Source organism: Leptinotarsa decemlineata, unplaced genomic scaffold (assembly GCF_025532065.1).
Source record: "Leptinotarsa decemlineata unplaced genomic scaffold, Ldec_3_MD MMD2_tig00000218_RagTag_RagTag, whole genome shotgun sequence".
Taxonomy (NCBI): domain Eukaryota; kingdom Metazoa; phylum Arthropoda; class Insecta; order Coleoptera; family Chrysomelidae; genus Leptinotarsa; species Leptinotarsa decemlineata.
Genome location: NW_027412545.1, coordinates 2,147,021 through 2,172,204, shown reverse-complemented (window position 1 = coordinate 2,172,204; position 25,184 = coordinate 2,147,021). Strand labels below are relative to the sequence as shown.

The 25,184-nt window shown below is 34.1% G+C and overlaps 2 protein-coding genes across 3 annotated transcripts in view; one reads left to right on the top strand and one right to left on the bottom strand.

Moving 5' to 3' along the window:
* Nucleotides 1-25,184, top strand: part of LOC111508887 (uncharacterized) — a 90,726-nt gene that overhangs the window by 32,190 nt on the left and 33,352 nt on the right. The window lies entirely within an intron of this gene.
* The window catches only part of LOC111502823 (xanthine dehydrogenase rosy), a 52,210-nt gene that overhangs the window by 25,556 nt on the left and 1,470 nt on the right, over nt 1-25,184 (bottom strand). Inside the window, 2 exon segments of the mRNA XM_074173237.1 lie at nt 2,227-2,323; nt 13,492-13,549. Of these exon segments, the coding sequence (XP_074029338.1) occupies nt 2,227-2,323; nt 13,492-13,549 (155 nt within the window).

Genomic DNA, 25,184 nt, shown 5'->3' with positions numbered 1-25,184 from the left:
CTATGAAAGAACAAATAAAATTGGAATGAATAGCTGAACTATCATTTATATTAAGCAATAAAACGTGAAAAGAAAATACAATGAAACGAATAAAATAATCAGGATACAAAATGAAAATGACGACTGTAAAAATAATAAAAGAAGAATGAAAATGAAAATTAGGCAGATAATCAAAAAACAAATTGAAAAAAGATTGCAAACCAAGTCACTTCACTACGTTTTGATTGTTAGTATCCACAATCGTCTTCGGGTGAAAAGTAGATAAGTATAACAAGAATTGGGTCCAAGTATATCAGAAACTGCTCCAGATCCGGAAATACCATCCGTAGTAGCCTCACGAAAACCAGTCCACCAAACGCGGACTGCGATTCCAAGAGTTGCATTTACCGGATACCCAGTGAATGCGCCAAATCCTATATCGGTTAAACTAAGAGGCCATCTAAAGTGCGGATTGCCGAGCACAAGAAAAATACACAGCAAGAAGAAACCAGCGAATCGGGATTAGCAGAGCATGTTTGGACCTATCAACATAACATCAAGTTATCCCAGGCTGAGATCATCCACAGGGACCAACACCGGTTTAAGATGAAGTTCAAAGAAGCTGCATAAATGTTGCCCAACGATGCATTCAGCTAAGGTAGCGTAGAGATATGCAACATATGGAATCCTTCAATTAAGCGAAAAACGAACAACTCTCGCTCTCTCGCGGAGAGAGGGAAGAGGGGATAGGTGAAAGCGCTCGAATGACCTATAAATAGTCATCTCTCGGAGGAATAGTTCATCCAATATATTTTAAATGTTTTGCATATTTTTTATTTATTTTTACTCTGTGGTCATTTCCATTTCCGCCGGAAAGGATTTCAGCTCTCTGAAGCTTGTCGCTCACTTGTCCGGCACAGCACAGCACGGCGCTGTCCGTCGCCTGATGACAACGGGTAGTAGCATCGCCCACTTGTCCAACTACAACAGCATACTGAAGGTGCTGTTTGTTCGATTTCAAGAGAATTTCACTTGAAATTTTTCCTCGACCATTTTCATAGGTACCGTCTGACACTGTGCTGTCAACTGATGGAATAACAAAACAGAAAGACTGAAACTTCTCAGGCACTTTTGGACAGGATGATGCTGGCCGGCGCTGGCCGGCGACGGACGCTCTTGGCTGTGCCGTGCCGGGCTAGTGGGCGGTTGTCCATTCATTTTCATTGTTCCAATCCTATCCGTATTTTGACGGGACGGGCCGTGCTGTGCTGTTCCGGACAAGTGGGCGATAAACTTGATCCTGTCCGGCAAATAATAGTACGTGCTGTGACGGACTAGTCAAGTGAGCGCGTAGCCGGCCAGCGCCTGCCAGCATCAACTTTTCCAAACGTGCCTGGGAAGTTTCTGTCTCTATTTCGCTTTTCCATCAGTTGACAGCACGGTGTCGGACGGTACCTATGAAAATAGACGAGGAAAAATTGAGTTATTTGTCAAGGCAGGCTTCAGAATATCCAGAAGTTCTGAAAATTTGCCTGGAGTAATTCGGAAATACTGGAGAAATTTCTCCTCGTCTTCTTTCAGGTCGCTGAAAAGATGATGAAACTCTTCCAGATTTGGCCTCTATTGATTAATGGGATGGACCCACACCCTTTTTTGTGACTATTTTCTTCTACATTCAATAACGTGGCCACGACGACTTCTTCGTCAGAACTGCTAGCGATAGATTTCTGTCACCCCTCGATGTCAACTGAAATTTCCTTAAAATCGAACAAACAGCACCTTCAGTATGCTGTGCCGAAGAAGTGGGCGACAAGCTTTATCGTCCTTTGATCAATGTTTACTGCAGTAGTGAACAAAACGTAAAGCATAAAAACATGCAGATCACGGCCAAAAATCTGAAAAATAGTTTCGATACTCTTCTCTCCGGCAGTAAAGTTCATGACCATTCTTTAAAACAAGTTTCAGTTTCAACTCTGACTATCATTAATAATACACTTAGAAATCAACTACCATCTATGGAACCAGTTAAATCTAATGCGGTCATGGGTAACATATTAATGAGAATTCTTCAAGCAATTTTTGAATTGAAGAGGACTCATAATTTGATCCTGGTACATATCATTATAAAAAGTGAATGGTTTATGTAACCATAAAAATTATTCTTAAATGATTAACATTTGATATAAAATATTGTTATTAAATGAATATTATTAATGAAAATCTGCATAATGTTCTCAAAAAGGATACGTAACTTTGTTGGAATTCCTGTCATATTTTGACACCATTACAGTACAAGCGCCACAACCACCTTCCCCACATCCAAATTTGGTACCACATAAACGCACTAAAATCAAATATTAAGGAAAATATACATGCTCTCGAAAATAGAATAATGAAAGGTCAATATACATATAATTTCTCACTCAAGTAATTCCACAAAATGAAAGTCTGTAACCCTTGGAAATGACCTGTTACTGAAACATCCAATGTCATCTGAAGGTTTCGAGATCTGGCGGTGATGTTTTTTTCTATGTGCCTTTTGTGAATTTTCCGACGGCACCCTGCTATCCACATCTCCAGTAATGAGACTTTTTATGAAGTAAATTTGACAGATATTCTATATTTACTATTTTAAGGTACGGGGGGTACCTTTGCAATTCATTAGACAATGCAATAACACAACCAACTTCCCTATCTTGGGTCAGTATTCTTTGATAACTGAATCTCCAGTCAGTTCTGGGTAATTAAATTCTTCAGCTACGTTTAGATTATTGACTTTCTTTTTACACTTTTTTTTCTCAGCAATCGACAATCTTTGAAAATCCTATTTCAGTTTTCGGGTTTGTTGTTTCTTCATCATTACCAGTTCGTAGATTGCAATATAGCACGCAAGAATCTCTTTTAGTTCCGTTTACTTTTCGAAGTGTAAGAGCACTTTATCGGAGGTACAGTTAAAAGTGTCTGTCATACTGTTCCGACAGGTCATTCTTATTTTTACTTTTTGCCTCATGAAGTATGAAATACTATCGTGTGAAAGAGTCGTCACTGGAATTCAGTTCTTTCAATTTGTGATTCAATCCTCATAAATTATTTTCAATGACTCTTCAGTTCTGTATCTGTATTTGTAGAGTAGAGAGGGTGAGTGTAGGCCCACAGCACTTAGGTCACATGTGCCCCATTGTACATCCACCCGAGGAGTTGTCCTAGGTCATCGTCCATCCTGTCCTTTCCAGGAAGGTGGACAGGTCTGTGGGAGACATGTCCTTTATATCGGCAGGTGTAGGCCAAGACTCGCCGAACACCACTCTCTTATTGACGATAACTCCGGACACTCGCATAGGACATACCTGACAGTTTCATCTTCTTGTTCACACATCCTGCATAGAGGTGTGTCCACTAGCCCCATATTATCGAAGTGTTTCCTTAGTTGACAGTGGCCAGTCAGCTAGCAAGGCGAATCCAGCAAAATTGCAAAAAAATACATCAATTCGTAGCTAATTAGTTGCCAAAACAACGATTTTGTTGCTCGTGCGGATCCCTAGAAATCGCAAATAATGCTATCATGATATCAAGGCAGCAAGGCAACTCAATAAATTATATACTTTCCCTTTGATCTATATAGAATATTCAGTTGCTATTTAGTTACTAAACCTTGGATATAGCGAAAAATTTTTAAATTTTTTTTTTTTTTAATTTTTCATGATCTTGCTATCCTGAAGATGTGTTTTCCTGGAATTAAAGATGTTCTAAATTTGTTGTTCACCAAGAGTAATCTTAAACACATCTTGAGTAACAGCAACAAAATAGTTGAAACCGATCGGCCGATTTTGAATTTTTTTTCTTTTTCCTCGTTTTTGCTATCTTGAAACTGGTTTTCCTTAGAATAGAAAGTGTTTCAAATTTGTTGCTCGCCAGGAGTATGCCCAAATACACCTTCAGTATCAGCAACACAGTAGTTGAAACCGATCGGCAGGTTTTAATTTTTTTTCTTTTTCCTCGTTCTTGCTATCTTGATACTGGTTTTCCTGAGAAGAAAAAGCGTTTCAAATTTGTTGCTCATCAGAAGGGTACTCAAATACACTTCGAAAATCAGCAACAAAATAGTTGGCCTTGATCGGCCGAATTTTATTATTTTTTTAAATTCTCCCTGTTCTTGCTATCTTGAAACCGTTATTTTCTGGAATACGGAGTGTTATGAATTTGTTGCTCGCCAAAAGGGGACTCGAATACACCTTGAATATCAGCAACAAAATAGTTGAAACCGATCGGCCGATTTTTAACCTTCTTTTCATTTTCCTCATTCTTGCTACCTTGAAACTGCTTTTCTTTGGAATGAAAAGTGTTTCAAATTTGTTGCTCGTCAGGAGGGTACTCAAATTCACCTTGAGTATCAGCAACAAAATAGTTGAAACCGATCGGCCAATTTTTAATTTTTTTTTTCTTTCTCCTCATTCTTGCTATCTTGAAACTGGTTTTCCTTAGAATAAAAAGTGTTTCAAATTTGTTGCTTGCCAGCAGTATACTCAAATACACCTTGAGTATCAGCAACAAAATAGTTGAAACCGATCGGCCGATTTTTGAATTCTTTTTCTTTTTCCTCGTTCTTGCTATCTTGAAACTGGTTTTCCTTAGAATAAAAAAAAGTTTCAAATTTGTTGCTCACTAGGAGTTTACTTAAATATACCTTGAGTATTAGCAACAAAGTAGTTGAAACCGATCGGCAGGTTTAAATTTTTTTTTTCTTTTTCCTCGTTCTTGCTATCTTGATACTGGTTTTCCTGAGAAGAAAAAGCGTTTCAAATTTGTTGCTCATCAGAAGGGTACTCAAATACACTTCGAAAATCAGCAACAAAATAGTTGGCCTCGTTCGGCCGAATTTTATTATTTTTTTAAATTCTCCCTGTTCTTGATATCTTGAAACCGTTATTTTCTGGAAAACGGAGTGTTATGAATTTGTTGCTCGCCAAAAAGGGACTCGAATACACCTTGAGTATCAGCAACAAAACCGATCGGCCGATTTTTAATCTTCTTTTCATTTTCCTCATTCTTGCTACCTTGAAACTGCTTTTCTTTGGAATGAAAAGTCTTTCAAATTTGTTGCTCTTCAGGAGGGTACTCAAATTCACCTTGAGTATCAGCAACAAAATAGTTGAAACCGATCGGCCAATTTTTAATTTTTTTTTCTTTCTCCTCGTTCTTGCTATCTTGAAACTGGTTTTCCTTAGAATAAAAAGTGTTTCAAATTTGTTGCTTGCCAGCAGTATACTCAAATACACCTTGAGTATCAGCAACAAAATAGTTGAAACCGATCGGTCGATTTTTATTTTTTTTTAAATTTTCTTCGTTATACTATTTTGAAACTGGTTTTCTTCAGAATAAAAAGTGTTTCAAATTGGTTACTCACCAGGAGTATACTCAAATACACCTTGATGATCAGCAACAGAATAGTTGAAACCGATCGGCCGATTTTAATTTTTTTTAAATTTTCCTCGTTATTGCTATCTTGAAACCGGTTAAACTGGATAGTGAAACTGGATAGTAAGAACGAGGAAAAAAAATAAAATAAAAATCGGCCGATCGGTTTCAACTATTCTGTTGCTGATCATCAAGGTGTATTTCTGTATACTCCTGGTGAGTAACCAATTTGAAACACTTTTTATTCTGAAGAAAACCAGTTTCAAGATAGCAAGAACGAAGAAAATGAAGAAAAGAATTAAAAATCGGCCGAACGGTTTCAACTATTTTGTTGCTGATACTCAAGGTATATTTGAGTATACTCCTGATGAGCAACAAATTTGAAACGCTTTTTATTCTCAGGAAAACCAGTATCAAGATAGCAAGATCGAGGAAAGAGAAAAACAATTTTAAAAATCGGCCGATCGGTTTCACCTATTTTGTTGCTGCTCCTGATGAGCAATAAATTTGAAATACTTTTCATTCCAAAGAAAAGCAGTTTCGAGGTAGCAAGAATGAAGAAACTGAAAAAAAAAAAAATGGAAATCGGCCGATCGGTTTCAAATATTTGTTGCTGATACTCAAGGTGTATTTGAGTATACTCCTGGTGAGCAACAAATTTGAAACACTTTTTATTCTGAGGAAAACCAGTTTCAAGATAGCAAGAACGTGAAAAAAAAATGAAAATCGTTGCTGTTACTCAAGGTGTATTCAAATTTACTTTTGGTGAGCAACAAATTCAGAACATCTTTAATTCCAGGAAAAAACAGTTTCAATATAGCAAGATCATGAAAAATAAAAAAAAATTATTTAAAAATTTTTCGCTATATCCAAGGTTTAGGAACTAAGTAGCAACTAAATATTCTGTAAAGATCAAAGGGAAATGATGTAATTTATTGAGTTACCTTGCTACCTTGATATCACGATAGCATTATTTGCAATTTCTGGGGATCGGCACGAGCAACAAAATCGTTGTTTTGGCAACTAATTAGCTACAAATTGATGTATTTCTTTTGCAATTTTGCTGGATTCGTATTGCTAGCCTGATAGGGTTTTTTCCTGGTCATCGCCAGATATTTCTTCGGCGCAAGCTTCCCAGGGTCGCCCAGGGTGATCCTGGCAAGATTGCATCCTTTGATTCCATCCCATCTCTTTAAGGATTGAGCATGGTTGTGACGTATGGCTGGTTCAACAATTGTGTGTTCAGTTATTTAGCGTTTGTTTCTCAAATTAAATAACCTGTCGTACTTCTGATTTCCTCCAAAAATCTATAAAAGACCGAAGTTTGATGCTCAATGAACTTCTTAGGTTTGCGGAGAAAGGTTGGATTTTAGAGTGAATGTATCTTTCAAAATGTCTTTGTTGTTACTCTCTTATCGTACTCCACTAGTTTTTTTTTATTTATTTATTAAAAACCGCATCAGCCGTAGGTATTAGCGGCAAACATATAAAATATATCTAAAACATGCAGTTGTTTACATTACAGTTTAAATAAAAAGTTACATTCTTTAAGAAATTCAACAATATTGTTGATATTGGTATTTTGGAAAATTTCACTTAGTTTGGAGGGAATTTTATTGTTCAGTCTCTCAACTGTGAAGAGCGGGCACTCTACCAGAACATGCTTAACAGTCACAAGCACTTCACACTCGAAACATTTTGGTGGCGGTTCTTTCCTCAACAGATGTGCATGCGTAAGGCGAGTGTGGCCCAGTCTTAATCTGGTAATTATGACTTGATGGAAGCGGTTTCTTGCTTTGTTGTTCCAAGGATATAATGTAGCCTTGATTTCCTTAAGTTTGGAAGGTTTTTGAGACCAGTGGTGATTCCACATTTCTACAATTTTGCAATGGAAATAGGATTTGAGATCTATCGGCAATGCTTTCATACTGATATTACATGCTGGATGTTCTACAGCTTCTCTGGCAAGTTTATCGGCTATATCGTTTCCAGAAATCCCAGTATGTGAAGGAACCCATAGGAATGTTACTGTCCTGTTATCTAGTTGTTTCATATCCTCTTTAATCATATTTACCAGTACGTGATGGGTATATATTTTCGACAAAGAAATAAGGGAGTTGAGAGAGTCCATATTTATCAAAAACTCTTTACCAGGTGTCATTTTAATGAACAAAAGAACTTTATAGATGGCATAAAGTTCTCCAGTGAGAACAGTGGCAGATTCATGTAAAGAAAATTTACAGGCGTTCTCATTCGTTACGAATGCACATCCTACACCACGAGTTGTTTTTGAGGCGTCAGTGAAGATTTTCTGGTGAAGTGGGTATTCAGATATTATAGTTTGGTAATCAGCTTGGATCAGCTGGGGATTTGTGGTTTCTTTGCTCATGGATAGTAGCTGAGTATTTATATTCGGTAAGGGAATACGCCATGGAGGAGTTCTTTTTGAAAGTTTGGATTGGATTTGTGGAAATTCTTGCATCTGTATGAGGTTGAGGGAAAGCATTTTTCGTTCATGAAATGGAATATTTGTTTTTGTAGTGGGAGTGACTGGGACAATGACAGGTTGTCGAGTTTGATGGGCTTGTCGCCTGGCTGCATATGATAGTGTCAGTTCATGTCTTCTGAGCTTCAAAGGTAACTCTCCAAGTTCACAGAGTAGGCTGTCAACCGGACTTGTAATAAATGCTCCAGAGATGATTCTGAGTGCGTTGTTATCTATTTTATCCAGAGCTTTGAGGGTGCTCGCGGAAGCAGACGAGTAGCATATGTAGCCGTAGTCTAATTTTGACCTTATTAAAGTTCTATATAAAGTCAATAATGTCCTACCACTGTTTATTTGTTAGGCATTTCAACAGGTTTAGCCTTTTTTGACACACTGTGACAAGATATTTAATATAGGTTTTTCATGACACTGACTGGTCAAATATCAATCCCAAATATTTTATTTCATTTGTGTATCCTAGTGTTTCATTCTTGAAAGTTGAGGTTGGTGGATTTTGGATTTTATTCGGTCTTTTCGTGAAGATAATACATTTAGTTTTATTGGAAGAAAATTGAAAACCGCTTTTCCTTGACCAGTCTTCTAACTTATTTAATTCCCCTTGCAGAATATTGACCATATTTTGGTCATTAATGGCCACAAGGAATAAAGTGGTGCTGATTACAGAGCCCTGCGGTATCCCATTCTCTACGTATCTTGGTGATGATAGTACACCATCCACTTTGACTCGAAAATATCTCTGAGAAAGAAAATTCTCAATAAAAGCTAAAATATTTCCCTGATATCCCCAGGATACTGAAGTATTGACAATTTTATGATGCCATGCTATGTTGAATGCCTTACATAGGTCAAGGTATACAGCGATACATTTCTGATTATTTTTGAATGCTTCATTGATATTACTTTCCAGATCAACTAGGTTGTCTGTTGTAGATTTTAGTGGACGGAAGCCAGTTTGTTCACTTATGAGCTGTTTGTTTTCCTCAAGAGTCCAGATAAGTCGCTTATTAATGATTTTCTCAAGCAATTTACATAGGTGACAGGTGAGAGCTATGGGTTTTTAAGAATCCACTTTATCAGGAATTTTTTTACTTTCAATATGGGAACTATGTTTTCCAATTTCCAGAGTTCAGGGAATTTGTGTTGTGTCCGGATTTTATTGAAGAAAATGATAATAAAATCCAGAACTTCTTCCGGTAGGTGTTTGAGGAAACTAGAGGGGATATCGTCAGGCCCTGAAGATGTGTCCTTTAGTGATCCGAGAGACTCTAAGAGTTCTGCCATGGATATGGGAGTGTTTATAGAATCTTCGTTAGGAACTATCGGGATACATTCGTTCTCATCTACTTCTTTGTAAGCTGAAAAAATCGGATCGTATTCAGTGTTGGAAGACATATCTCTAAAATAATCGGCTAGTTTTCCAGCGATATCAATTTTGTCTTCGAAAGTTTTCCCTTCTACTTTCAGTGCATTAATCTGAGAATAGGTAGTAATGCCAGATATTTTCCTAACCTTTTTCCAAATTTGATTCATTGGTGTGTTGATGTTAAACGTTTCAACATATTCTGCCAAGAATGTTTTTTTGCTGTGGTAGTTACTAGTTTTGCAATTGCTCTTTTCAATTTTAAGTTTATCAGATTTTCTGTTGTGTTATGGTGTCTGTAAGCATTGAGGGCTTTTTTGCTTTGCTTTATAGCAGTATCACAGTCAAGATTCCACCAAGGTACTATTTTGTCACTCTGGATGTATTTCGTCCAACCTATCGCCTTAGTAACCGATTCAATCACGATACCATTGAATTGTCGGAGAGTGTTATCAATAGAGCCTTCAGAAGAAATATTCTGCATGTTTATTTTGGCGGTCTCTAACTTCCACTTTGGTTCGTGTATATAAGAATTGCCAGTGTGGCGATTTTTTGTTATAATTATTGGGTGGTGATCACTTCAGTGTAGGTCGTCATGAACATTCCAAGTATGATCAATGAGAATAGAAGGGCTACAAATGGAGAGATATATGGCTGTTGAAGTTCCCGAGGACATATCTAAATGAGTATTAGAGCCATAATTGTTTATAGATATTTTGTAGGATATATAAAATAAGAAAGTACCCATATGTTCAAAGTCGAAATAAATAAAGTCCATTCATAATTCAAGAAGATTGTTGTCAGAGTGGTGTTTTTACAAATTGTAAATGGGACTTCCCTCAAATGAAATCTATTTGTTGCATCTCCAATTTTGAGTTCGATTCGATCGCCTAACATTAACGGTTCTTGACTTCATCTGAATTTTTTGGATTTCACCTTGGACCGCAATGAGGAAATATAGAAATAACCGAGTTTTCAAAATCTGAGTTGACCGTGTAGGTATGGTTAGTTAAAATGTAGCAGTAATTAGGTAGTATTGAATCTCAAATTGGGAATAACTCTACTTATCTAATATTCCGCATAATAGATTATACAAATTGTGAGATATGGGAGATTTTAAGTGGAATATATAATATATATTTACATAATAGATAATAAAGTGCTCACGAATTTTATGGAATTTTTAATGGGTTTACTATTGAATGAATTTCAAAAAAGGAAATCTCAATTTAAAGATTAAGTAGCTCGAAGCCATATTTGTATTTGTTCAATTGTCTTTGTTCAAATAATTTGTTTTTCAGATATGCTATGAATATGTATGATTGTCAGCCAATGAACTATTGTCTATAGGAGGAGCTGCTGCCTGATAGCTAATGGCCTTCCGATAAATATATACACGATGCGAGTATACAGGCCGTATTTTTTAGCTGATACCACTATTGCTATCTCGGAAACGGTAGGTCCTACAAGGACGGTTGAATGAAACAAAAGTTGCCTATTTAGGGATGCAACACACTGGTATTTTCAGATCTATAAAATCATCAACGGTTTCTGAGATATTTGCAAAAAACTGAAAATGACAGATTTTATTTTTTGGCTCTACCGCCTCCGTTTTCAATAATATCAAAAAATGACAAATAAACTTTTTGCTTTATTTCATGTGCTTTATAATCTGGGTTAACTCATTTTTCAATGCAACATTTTGTTCATTGAATTCCATCATCAATATATATTTTTTTTAATACGGACCTGTATATTTTTTATACATTTTCGTAGTCAGTATAATTACAAATTCGTTGACATATCACAACATATGTATTTCTCGACGTTTCTTCCCGAAACCACATCATCAATATTCTATCATTTAACTTTTTTTATTCAATGAGGAATCAAATATCAAACTATTGTTGTAACATATAGTTAACAGTATCGTTGATACATCACATTGAAAAAAAGACAGTTGCGAAAGAAAATGTAACAAAATTATAAATGATAGTAAATGAACACCATAACGGAATGTCTCACGTTACATTTTTTAAGTTGCCGTCTTACGCGGTATCGCATCAAATGTTCAAATTGTCTTCCATCATTTCTTAAACAAATACTTGCTCTAGAAATAGTGTGCTTGTGGTAGTTCTCTAACATCTGTGGAGTAATAGCGATGCAGGCACTCCTTATTGAATCTTTCAATTCTTCAATATTTTAAAAATTTGTTCTGAATATTTGATCTTTTTTAAAGCCTCACAACGAAAAATCGAAAAAAGACAGGTCCGGTGAACGTGGTGGCCATTCAATAGGACCATTATTTCCTATCCACCTTCTTGTAGTTGTATTGAGGAAATCTCTGCAGATTCTCCTGCGATGTGGTGGAACTCCGTTGTGTTGGAAATAATCATATTTTCTTATGAGGCTAAATGGCAAATCTTCTAATAACTTAATTAGAATCCCTGATAAGAAATCCAAGTATAATTCTCCAGAGATGTTTCAAATAAGTGGGGGCCAATAATTTCATTATCAAGAACACCAAGCCATACGTTAACACCATATCTCTCTTGAAAATTAGTAACTCTATGTAAATATTCATTTTGTTGTCGCCAATGATAATGTATATTCCTGTTGAACCATCCGTTATTGGTAAATGTACTTTCATCACACCACAATTTTTTTTTATTTTATTATCTTGGCGAAATTTTCCATCTACAAAAACTTTTCTCCTGTTGAAGTCCTTCAAACGCAAATGATGAACTTTCCTGACTCGATAAGGCTTGAATTTATTTTTCTTCAAAATTTTCTGTACAGACGTAGTGGATATGGCCGAAATATGAGCAATCTTCCTCAGAGATACTTCCTTGTTCTCAATTTTTTTATTTTCCATAAATTCTAAATCAATTTAATGTCACTTTATCATTATTGTGAATTTTCTTTGAACTCACCTAAAACGCCGATTTCATTATCGCCACCACATTCAGTAACGGTACATTTTCTGTCAGAGGGTTTTTCAAAAGATCCATAATTCCGTTCAGGATACAAATTCTGATACATTACCAGAGATTTGGTAGCATTCCTCGCACCTAGAATATACGAAAAGCATATCCACTTTTTCGTCATTGGAATAATTCATGTTTCTCCCTTAAAATCGCTCAACGATTTGAATAACTTTTATTTTGTGTGTGACAAATAACTTGACATTCACATTCATGTATTTCATGGCTTACTTCAAAAAAAAATTATCGCTTATCATGTTTCTCGTGAAAATCATCTATGACTTTTTTAATACAGTATTTTTATTAGTTAATTCTTGTTGATATCCTCATTTTCTGAACAAACATTTTTGGGTAGCTACAAATTTTCAAAGACATTTGGAAATTATGAATGGCTTGGCATTGATACAAAGATTATTGGTCTCTCTTTTTCAAGACGACCCTGACAAAAATTTAGTTGGATTTCAGTGAAAACAAATATTTATAATCTCAATGAACGACATTATCGACAGGAGAACTCTGGATTTCAGTAACATTCGGAAATTCGAGCTCCTAATAAAAAAATTATAGTGATGATATGGTTTCGGGAAGAAACTTAGGGAAATATAGATGTTGTGATATATCAACGAATTTGTAATTATATTGACTACGAAAATGTATAAAACAATATACAGGTTCGTATTTAAAAAACATATATTGATGATAGAATTCAATGAACGAAACGTTGCATTGAAAAATGAGTACACCCAGATTATAAAGCACGTAAAATAAAGCTGAGTTTTTTGTCATTTTTTAATATTATTGAAAATGGAGGCGGTAAAGCAAAAAAATAAAATCTCTCATTTTCAGTTTCTGCAAATATCTCACAAACTGTTGATGATTTTATGGATATGAAAATACCATTGTGTTGCATCCCTAAAAAGGTAACTTTTGTTCCATTTAACCGTCCTTGTACGACCTACCGTTTCCGAGATAGCAATAGTGGTATCAGCTAAAATAAACTGCCTGTATATATCTGAGCTACGCTCAATTCAGTTCACCATAATCCTTTTGTTTATATTTACTAGTATGCTCATTATAACTATTTTTTCTTTCGGTGAATGACGAATCTGTATGTAAAGGATTACGTAACATTGCATTGAAAATTTTCTAATCGTTGACGTCTTCAAGATATATTATCGTTTTGATTTGAAATTCAAATGATTTGAAACGCATTATTTTACAACTACTATTCTTCCTGAGAAGGATACATTTTTCTCGTAGATAAAATAATAATGTCCATTCTGGATCCACATGGTCATCCTCTATCTGAAATTAGAAAGAAAGGAGAATTAACAGATTGTCGTCAGATTGAATATCTAGCATCTTAGAATTCGAAAAGTCGAAGTGGGGGTCGTTTTCTCTAGTACCTTCAACAAGAGCCGTGGGATTGGAATCACAGATTTTTTGTCTCTTTCATGTTCTGATATACGTTTTTTTAGAAAGCGTCCGGTTTAACCTGTGTAACATTTTGAAGAGTCACTGTAGTCAATTGGGCCGGTAATACAACACAAAAAATGTCAAAATAACATCAATTATATATTTTGAATATTTTATATCTTTATTTTTATTCGTACCTACTGAACACATTTTAGAATTCAAATTTTTTTTTAGATTCACGTTGAAATAAAGAATTAAGGCTGGCTTAAAAATCCATACATGGTGTTGGGTCATGAATACTTTATTTTTTGGGATCTGGTTTCTTCCAGTTACCTTGTTTTGAAAGCTACAGAGAGAGACAGGAGGCGATTTCTCGTTAGGCGGTCAGTGTCGAAACAGAACCGATGGGTTAGTGCTGCCGAAGGACAAGAAGCATTTGCCGAGGTTATGAGGTTTCTGACAATCGAATGTAATTCAGTTTACCGATTTTGGCCAGCCCAGTATTTATTTTCTGTCAAATCCTGTAGTTTAGTCAATACTTTTTAAATTATCACGCTAGAAGGTATGAAACTTTCTATTCAATGCAATAGTCGTTATGGAAGCAGTTTGTTCCTGATGAATTCTTCGTTAGATTTTGTATCTGATACAAACCTTTATAGATTATTCCTTTGTTTTGGAAATATCCACCTTTTGAAATACAGATAATTGGCATAAAGAAGTTGAGAACCAAGCATACGAAAGAATCAGATGATATCGAATCCCAAGATTGACAAAACCAAAACCTGATGAAATCTCTTGGAAACTACCAAATGCGTTTGGAAAGTTTTTTACCAATCTCATTGAAGGGATGTTTGTAAGGTTAAGTATTATCTTCAAAAATGGATTGTGGATTTTTTTTTAAAATGATTTTTTTTTCTAACTATAAGCACTCCGTTTTAGAATGATCCGAAAAACATAAATCTTTCTCATTTAATTTCTTAAATTGCTGTTTACGAGAAAAAAATAATAGGCTGGGCATTAATATATGTTTTCGGTCCAATAACATATGAGGGATGATATTTAACAATAGATAGTCCAGTTTGTGATGAATAAATTAAACAAGTAAGGTGGCATATAACAAAAATAAAGATTATTTAAAAAAAAATGATGTTTTTGTAATACCGATGTTCCAGAAGAAAGAAACATAAATTTGATAACAATATGGATAATGCGAAATAAGTCTTTCCTTCTATTTATTAGAAAGATAAATTAAACATGATAATGTGAGACCTAATGATTTTGGATAGCTTAATAGCAGAGGAGCCCACGATGCAAAATGGGGATTTACTCGAGCGTCATTGAGACATAATAGGTTGCAAAGCTTGGATGATAAGAAGAAAAACATGTACATTATATATACCTTTTCATCGGTGGAGGAAGCGGCTATAGATTTTCAAATATGTAAAGAAATACTATTGCATGGACATACTCGAGCGCGTCAGATATTGATAGCATCAATGCCCTACGTATTTTTAATAATGTTGGTATGTTAATCTGATCGTTTGCATGATGTGGGTGGTTGTACTTAAGGGTTAAAAGTGAAAAGGAAATAAATTTAATCGAGCCCGTCAGGTTTTCTAAGAGGGTGTTAAGTGCAAACAAAAAGGTCTCATTCAATAATCTGACGATTTCGATCTGACCCAAACTCGCGGCCATTATAATAATGTGCAGAAAAAATTCGACATTTTGAAATACTCAAGCGCGTCAGATTAAGATATATATGGTTAATCTTTATGTTTTAGACGTACTGTCTCACAATCTGACGATTATCTAGAGGGATTCGCTTAATCTGACAAAAACAATATTTTTTAAAATTTTTTTTCAATTAATTGAACTGAGTTAATTGAAATGCTCAGGAAATAGCATGAAAATAAATAAGTGTATGTTTTTTAAGTAGAATACTTGTATTTATAAGAAAATAATTTAAAAAAAATATTTTTTTTTTATCAAGTGAATAATTAATGAAGAAAAGAGGAATGAAATTTTCTATGTTTTTTACCACTTTTATTTGTAACTAATGTTACTGCAGTTTCGTCATATAAGGACATTTTCAAACTTATATAGTGTATAAGTTTGAACATGTTCTTATATATTGTATAAGTTTGAAAATGTCCTTATATGACGAAACTGCAGTAACGTTAGTTACAAATAAAAGTGGTAAAAAACATAGAAAGTTCAATTTCTCTTTTCTTCATTATGATTTCCTACCACGTAGTAACGGCTACATCCATCAATTAATTGATTAATTAATCATCATCTTCATCTTCATCACGAACGAGTCTCTGTGATCAGCTGTGATGGCGTCATGACAACAGAATTCAAAGTGGGGACGGAGTGAGAGAGTAATAGATAGAGAAAAAGTGAATAGAGAATAGAGGAATAGAAACTTGGAGAGGGAAACACTGATATCACACTGCTGCACGCATTGAACTTTATCGACGAATTTTTGTTATTTCGGCTTGCGGAAATCGTCAGATAATATATTTTTCGTCATCCTTGAATTATTTCCTTCAAAATAAAAAAAAATTAGCTACGCTCGAGAATGTTGAAATGACGTTATTTTTTTACAACTTTGCTGCCCTCCACTTTCTTTACGTCACTCTCAAATGATCAGATTACTGGAATATACACTTTTTAGCAGGTAATTAGCGCTCGAGAATTTCTGATGATCAATTTTTTTTACTAATCTGATCCTTAATCCCTCACAGGCGGCCTTATATATGGGGCTGATATATTTGGTGGATGTACTTAACCGGGTACAAGGTATCCCCCTGTATATTAATCTGCCGCGCTTCAGTAAATCCCGAAATCCCCGCTTGGGCTCTCCTATTATAATAATCGACTATAATCTATTCTTTAGAAACGTCAGGTAAGTTGACATTTTAATCTCTCATATTATATCAGATCATAAAATCAATATTTTTGCAGTTTTTTGAAAAAAACAGCGTACTTGTGATTATAAAACAATGCAAATATTTACATATTCCATTGGGCAATCTTAGAAAACATTGAATTAATTTTCTTTTCTTATCTTATAAAAAGCTTACACGTGGATTTGTGTACTTAAAAAGTATGATAAGAAGTAATATAGAAAAGTAAATAGTTATGTTCACATGCAGTGAAGACAGTGAATGACAAAATTTTTCTGATCATAAATGCAGGGTGTTTTCTAACTACGGTACTAAACTTCAGAGGGTGATCGTTTCAAGAAAAAAGTTCTCATGAACATATGTCCGGAGTTGCTTAGTTTCTGAGATACAGGACGTTGAAGTTGAAAAAAACCGGTATATTTATAAAATATCATAAATATCCTTACACCCACTCAGTTGAAATTCCCTACAGTTACTTGAAGTAATGAGGCGCTTATTTAGCCCTAACTAAATTGAAATAATTATGTCCAGTGGAGGCTTAGTGGGCATCTCAGCCAACACTATTGGGAACAAAAGTACGCCACTGACATGCTGTGGTAGTTTTATCTTTTTCTTTTTGGAATAATCAACTAAAAATACAATTTTTTCGTCGCTTGTGTTTTCTTCATATCTAGCTTCATTTCCGAGAAAAAAATTTAAGCCACTTTGCATATCATGAGCACCCACTTTGGAGACCAGGTGAAAGAAAGTGTTGTAATATCAGTGAAAATCAAAGTTGTCAAACAGCAGTGATTCCATTATGAATTCCATTTATGAATTGGCACATGAAAATGCGGAAGAAGCACGGCGAATTTACTAGGACAGATATCTTAACAGAGTAATTCCATGTGCTAGTTTAGTTTGTAACTATAGGCCCATTACAGTTCTGTCATCGCCATCAAAAATCTTTGAGAAAGTTTTATATAATCGGATATATCATCATGTGTCTCCAGTCATAATTAACGAACAACATGGTTTTGTACCAAAAAAATCAACTATAACAAATTTAATCCTCATTAGTGATTATATTGGTAATAATATTGAATTTCAAGTTGACACGATATATACCGACTTAGCAAAAGCCTTTGATAAGGTCGACCACAATATCTTGATGAAGAAATTGCATGCATATTCTTTTTCAGAGAACTTATCATCTTTACTCAAGTCGTATCTTTCGAATCGCGAGAATTTTGTGAAATTCAACGATAGAAAATCAAATACTTTCGTAACATCTTCGGATATACCACAGGGCTCAATACTAGGTCCTTTGCTCTTTGTTATGTTTGTCAACGATATATCTAATTATATTAGGTATACAAAATTTGTGTTATACACTGATGACTTGAAAATTTACAGATCCATCAAATCATTTGAAGATACTGATTTCATACAAAATGACATTATCTCCATATCTGCTTTCTGTAAAGATAATGACCTGGCTTTGAATGTATCCAAATGTAGAATAATAACTTTTACCAGGAAAAGAAACCCTTTCAAGAGACTCTATAACATTGATAATATTCCTATCGAGAGAGTCAATGAAATCAAGGATCTAGGTGAAGTGTTTACTTCAAACTTCAACTTCAATGAACATATTGAAAGACTGCAAGCGGAATGTTTCAGATGGCTTGGATTCATCCTCAGGACTTGTCATGAATTTACCTTTAAGACTTATAAAGTACTTTTTATTTCTTACATTCGTTCAAAACTCGAATATGCGTGTGTGATATGGTCACCCCAAACGCTGACGCATTCTGATATGCTGGAAAAGGTACAAAAACGATATCTCAGGTCAATGTATCTAAAAAAATATGGAATATACCCTTTTATGATATCCTATGTAAAACAAATGGAAGATTTTAATTTAAGCACCCTTAAAGAAAATTTTCAAATATTATTCATATTCAATTTATTACGAAACAACATTTTTCTTCCCGATGTACTCGCTTCCATCAATTTCAGTATACCAGATATCTGCCTGAGGCGAAGAGATTGCATATTTCATAACTTCAACGTAAATTCTCCAGTTGATTGCTCCTTGATAACTACAAACAAATTAGTTGAAAACACTGATATCGATATTTTAAACATTACCTCAACCAATCCCAGATCTCTGTTATTCTCTATTCAATAAGAATGAATTAATGTTACATGTTTCTTTTATTTTTACAGATATGACATATATATTATGAATTTACGCACTAGCCCGTTTCTATTTCCTATATTTTTTAACACCTATTTGCAATGATTTTATATATTTCATTATAGGGACTTTATATTTATAATAATTTTATTGTCAATTGTATCTTTTTATCTATATATGTGTTAGGTTTAGTGTAGTTTAGGTACTGTGTATATGTAATTGGACTCTGTCTGTATATATTCAGGATAAATGAATAACGCATTTAGAACGCTACATGCAAGATTATGTGAAACTGGGAGTTTTAACTAAAAATGCAGGTGGTAGAAGACCAGAACCTGTAACAACGCCTGAACTAGAAGAAGCTATACTTAATGTAATAGAAGAAGATCCTTCAAATAGTACCAGGAATTTTGAATGCCCAAAAACCGCATGGAGAGTTCTAAAAAAACCTTCTATACCAATATCATATACAGCGTGTTCAAGCTCCACTGCCTCGGGGGATTTCTTCCAAAAATCAATGCTTTGCAGGTGGTTGATTCATACGATGGCACACGATAATAATTTTTTTCCAAATATTTTAAATGCGAACGAAGCAAATTTTTCACGAGATGCTATTATGAACTTTCACAATGACCATTTTTGGGCCGATAAAAATCCCCACGTTATTAGAGACAGTAATTTTCAGCAACAATTTTCACTGAACATTTGGGTAAGAATAATTGGTGACTACCTATTTGGCCCATTTTTTCAACCAGCATGAATAGCAGGTGAATGCTACACGGACTTTCTGCGAGATCATTTACCCATTTTGTTGGAAGAAGTGCGGGTACTTGTAAAAGGTAACATGTGGTTTATGCACGACGGAGCTCCAGCTAATTTTAGTGTTCTTGCATCTCAACCCTACCCTAATCGCTGGAATGAATGTGCAGGACCTCAAAATTGGCCACCTCGCAGGCCTGATATGAATCCTCTAGATTTTTATTTATGGGGCCATCTGAAGGCTCTTGTTTATAAAACTCCTGTACTTGATGTGAATGACTTGAGGATCGAATAATTGACAATTGCAATGTCATAAGGAATACTCCAGATATTTTTGAACGTGTCAGACATTCAATGACAAATCGATTGCAGTCATTTATTCCACCAGAAGTTGGATATTCTCCTTTCTTTTTTAAGGTCAAAATTGATTATTATTTACGACGAAAAAGTTGTGTTTTCAATTGCTTAGTCTTAAAACAAACTACAAAAAAAGTCTGTGGTGGTTTTTTTCCCAATATTATTGGCTGTGATGCCCACTGAGACACCACTTGATCTAATAATTTAATTCGGGCTAAATAAGTGCCTGATTATTTCAAATAACTAGCAAATTACAACCAAACTGGTGTAAGGATACCTATTATATTTTATAAATAAGGTTTTTTTAAACTTCAACGCCCTGTATTTCAGAAACGAAGCAACCCCGGAAATATGTCCATAGGAACTTTTTTATTCAAACGACCTATCGAATCACCCTCTGAAGTTTCGTACCGTAGTTAGGAAACACCCTGCATACTTACTTACTATGGTGTGGTGATGACTGATGCCAATACAGTTTTAGATATCTAAATCTTTTTTCTAACGATGGGTTAGAATTTGAGCCTGGTTGATTTTATATGATAGTAAAACTCCTTATACAGTATGTCCGCAAAGTGTGGAATAAATTCGATATTTCCAAAACCAAAGGTCGTTTTACAAAAACCTGAAACATGTCAATTTTTAATTTTAATATTCTACATTTTACAAGAAAATTTCATTATACAGGGTGATCCATATTAACGTCATCGGTAATTTTTTTAAATGCAACACCCTGTATTTAGTGTCAGTTTCAGATAATCCGTCAGCTGATTCCGAAAAGGTATGGTACTTGAGGTCTAATGGACAGAATTTGAAAGATGTAAGCTTAGGAAAAAATTTTCATTGATATCTAATAAAAGTAGAAATTAATTAATTATTTTATATTTTTTTCTAATGATTAATTTCACAATGGTAAAGTAATCCAGTAATGAATACATGACTTTATTTTAAATGTTCGATGGTCCTGTTTCTTACAATGCCAGCCCATACATTTACCTTTTGCGGGTATTGTGTATGATGCTCACGCACCCAGTGGGGTTTTTTTGGCCCAGTACCTACAATTCTGACGGTTGACCCCACCATTTAATTATATTTGATTAATCATATTTTTTACGAGAAGACGGTCACGGTGACAGTTATCAATCATGGCTTCACAAAATTATATTCTTCTATCTGGATCATCCTCGTTCAATTCCTGTAGAAGTTCGATTTTAAAGTACAGTTGTTTTACTGACACCGAAATCACGACTAACCTTACGAACAGAAGTGTGTACATCTTCTTCAAAAGCAAGTAGAACATCTAGTTTTGTATCATCATTTACAGGACGACCTGATTTGCGTGTATTTTCTAAGGGCACATTTTTCAAATTATGTCCGTTAGACTCCAAGTATCATACCTTTTCGGAATCAGCTCGTTACGGATTATCAAAAACTGACACCAAATACAGGGTGTTGCAATTAAAAAAATATCGATGACGTCATCAAATTAATATGGATCACCCTGTATGATGAAATTTTGTTGTAAAATGTAGAATATTAAAATTAAAAATCGACATCTTTCAGGTTTTTGTAAAACGACCTTTGATTGTGAAAATATCGAATTTATTCCGTACTTTGCGGACACACTGTATGTATCTCATAATGAATAATGAACATGATATTCATCTAAGACCAATCCTCAGTTGCGTGTGGAATTGTATACTTTCATCTAAAAGACAAGTTCATCGATGGGTTTTGAAGTCGTATGTAGTTGAGATACATTCTACAATATCTCATCAACTTTGAAATTCACAGGCACACATATCTCCACAGAAAAAATATCTGTGAATGTTTCTGGCTTTGAAAATTTCAACTCCGTTATTATCGACTTTGATTCGGCACGTGGTTCTATTTTCTCTCAACAATCTTCCATAGGTCAGTTTTTCCACAGATATCTCTCATAACGGTCATGTTGAAATTAGCAGAAATTTATCTTTCATTATCAGTCAATGGGTTGCATAACATAAATATCATATAATTTTATAATATAATGTCGAATGTTGCAAAACTTGGAGGTTAATATCTTATGATTTTAATGTGTGTCATAAGTGCCCAACACTCTAGTTTGAACAAAAACGGTTTCTGATAATCGGCCAAAATAATTCGAACGATTCACACAATTTTAAGTTTCTGCCACTTCAGATTCCAAGAATATTTTTAAGGCTTTTTTATCATATGGTCGCTTTTATAAATAGGGATACTGAATATTTTTGGGAAAGTGTTTGATAACATGCATACGTATTCGAAAATTATAATTATATTTGGATTATAATTGCATATATTCATAAATAAATATGTGATTTTATTTGTGAAATTATGAAACAACGATAAAAATAAAAACAACAATAAATAATTATTGGCACTCCGGGGCGACTTCATTGATTCCAGTGGTGCATTTGCTTTTTCAGTTGCAGAAAAACCCGGAAAAATCTGCAGCACCACATCATCTGAAGATCTTGATCTGCCAATGTCCTGCCTCTCATAAAACAAAATGTAGAATGTCTCCAGAAGCTCCAATAGATTCAATACATCGCCAGAACACTCCGTGACACGACTATCGTCAAACTTAAACCAGTCCGTTTCGTCTTTGACCAATAGTCTAGTTCACATGTACTTTTTTTGTAACATTTTTCAGACCTTTCCAAAAATTACGACCAAGGTGTCATTCGATTCGTATTTTTGCCTAGAAAGTTCAAGGAAAGGTCCGAAAACGCGCCTATAAAAATTACAAAAGTTATAAACAATTAAGTGAAAAAAATGGGGCCTTAGTTTTATCTTAATATCTCAGAAAATTTTCAAAATTTTGGAAATTTGAAAAAAGATTTGAAAAGATCAATAAATTTGCGTAAAAAAGTCCCGACCCCCGAAACTGTATCTCGATTATTTATAATTTTTACAGAGCCCTGAAAATAGAGCCAAAAGCGGGCAGTCTGGCTTCCGCGCGCCTTTCGTCACTTTGACATAAAAACAAAAAAAAATATTTAAACATATTAAATGTAAATATTAAGGAATGAAAAAATTCATGTAATGTTGGGATACATCAATAACTAATAATCCGCAGTAAAAAAAATTTATCCCAATTTTAACGTTAATTATAAATTTGTTAGTTAATAACTTTTTCTGAATTGAAAGATAATATAAAAATCCCTATAATTATTAAACTAAAACCCTGGCATTTTTTTCTTTGGTAAAGTTATCCTTAATAGGCAAAAAAATAGATTACCGTTGCCAAAATAAAAAAATTGTTATTTTCTATTTTTTATTAACAATTGAAAATTATAATTTTATAAAAAAGGCATTACATTTTTTTAAAATTTTTTATTGTTTCAATGTCTCATGGCTAAAAACTAATTGATAATATTTTTTTTTTATTTTTTTTACAGCTATTGTTAATAAATTTATTATAAACAAATACATTGTTTACAAGCAATACGAAAATCTTTGTTTGCATTATGTTAATTGGAAAAAATCATGATTTTCAGAAAAAAAATTTCTTTGTTGCTAAAAAATGCGTTTGTTAATTAACAATCGTTTTCTGCAACTAAATATTAAAATCAAGGAACTGTTTTTTTTAATCATAAATTATATTGTTCTTCAAGGTTTTGAAAAAAAGCCTCATTTTGCTCTGCTCTATTTTCAGGGCTCTGTAAAAATTATAAATAATCGAGATACAGTTTCGAGAGTCGGGACTTTTTTTACGCAAATTCATTGATCTTTTCAAATCTTTTTTCAAATTTCCAAAATTTTGAAAATTTTGCGAGATATTAAGAAAAAACTAAAGCCCCATTTTTTTTCACTTATAATTGTTTACAACTTTTGTAATTTTTATCGGCGCGTTTTTGTGCCTTTCCTTAAACTTTCTAGGCAAAAATACGAATCGAATGACACCTTGGTCGTAATTTTTGGACAGGGCTGAAAAATGTCACCAAAAAGAGCTAAATCGAGTACATGTGAACCAGACTACCAGGCGTAATAATGACTAAATTCAACGCCAGAACCACAGTGAACAATGACTTCATGAATATTATAATAGTGGTCTGCTACATTGAAATGTTCATCTATTTCATAAATTATCATTTCAACACAATTTCAAAACATTTTCCTGACCTTGACCCAGGCCATACTATCAAAGTTATAACTTTTTGTGATCTAATTTTGTAATGCTCGAAAGAGCAAAAGGATGGATTCATGTATGGTTTTTGGTATTGCTTGATTCTTTCCAAGAGAAAATTTACTATAAATGAAAAAGAGGTGAAAATGTCGAAGATATTTATACAAAGAAAAACAAGCTGAGCATAAACTAACATATTGAACTAAATGGAAAGGGTATACTTTTAGGAGAAATCAATTTTTGGGAAAGAAAGTTTTTGGCCTTCTACTTCCCTATCTTGATACAGAAAATGTGGAAATCTTCCAAAGAATGGAAGGAATAAATTTCAAAAAATCAACTCTATACAAAGATGTGTAGATCATGCAAAAAAGTAACTTTCAGATACAAACTGGAAGAGAAAACCCTCTCAAAACAATTTTTTTCATATAAACATTAAATTAAACGAAAGAAAGATACTTTCGAAACAAATACTTTCATACGAACGCTTAATTATACGTAAATCACTTTTCTCCATTCCGTTTGTATTCCAAACATTCGTAATGGAATCAAATCAGATATCATTCACAGGATTTCTACACAATATAATTAATGTGATTTTTTCCAATGAGTTACTGGAAAATTCTTTGATTTTTCACCCGTAATATGCACCCTAGGCCATTGCCTAGGTTGACATTATGGATAATACAGTCCTATACATAATCTCAGTATACTTTGATTTTCAATACATGTGTTGTTATGTATTTTTCAAATGTCAGTTGCAAAAATTGAAGTGGGTGATTCTCACGTTGAAGTTCCATTTTAGGTACTTCAACTACTCTGAAAATTTACCAGGCGATATGTACAACCAACTCTTTTATTAATATCATGTAAAATTATCCTGCATTCACTGAAGAGGGAATAATGATACAGTGCTCCTCCACATTTTTAACAAAACATGCGTAATTTTTCAAACTTCAAACAAAGAATTTCGAGGTCGCCAGATAGGATGAAGTAGCCTCCTCGGTCATCCGACTTGAGTCCTTCTTATTTTTTGTTGGATCACATAATGATTGTATTGCACTTCACCTACTCACCGTGAGACCTGTGAGGACAAAACATTAGTGTATGTCGCGAAGTAATAAGTGGGTACTCCAAAATATGCGATAACGGTTTGGAAATGAATTATAATGA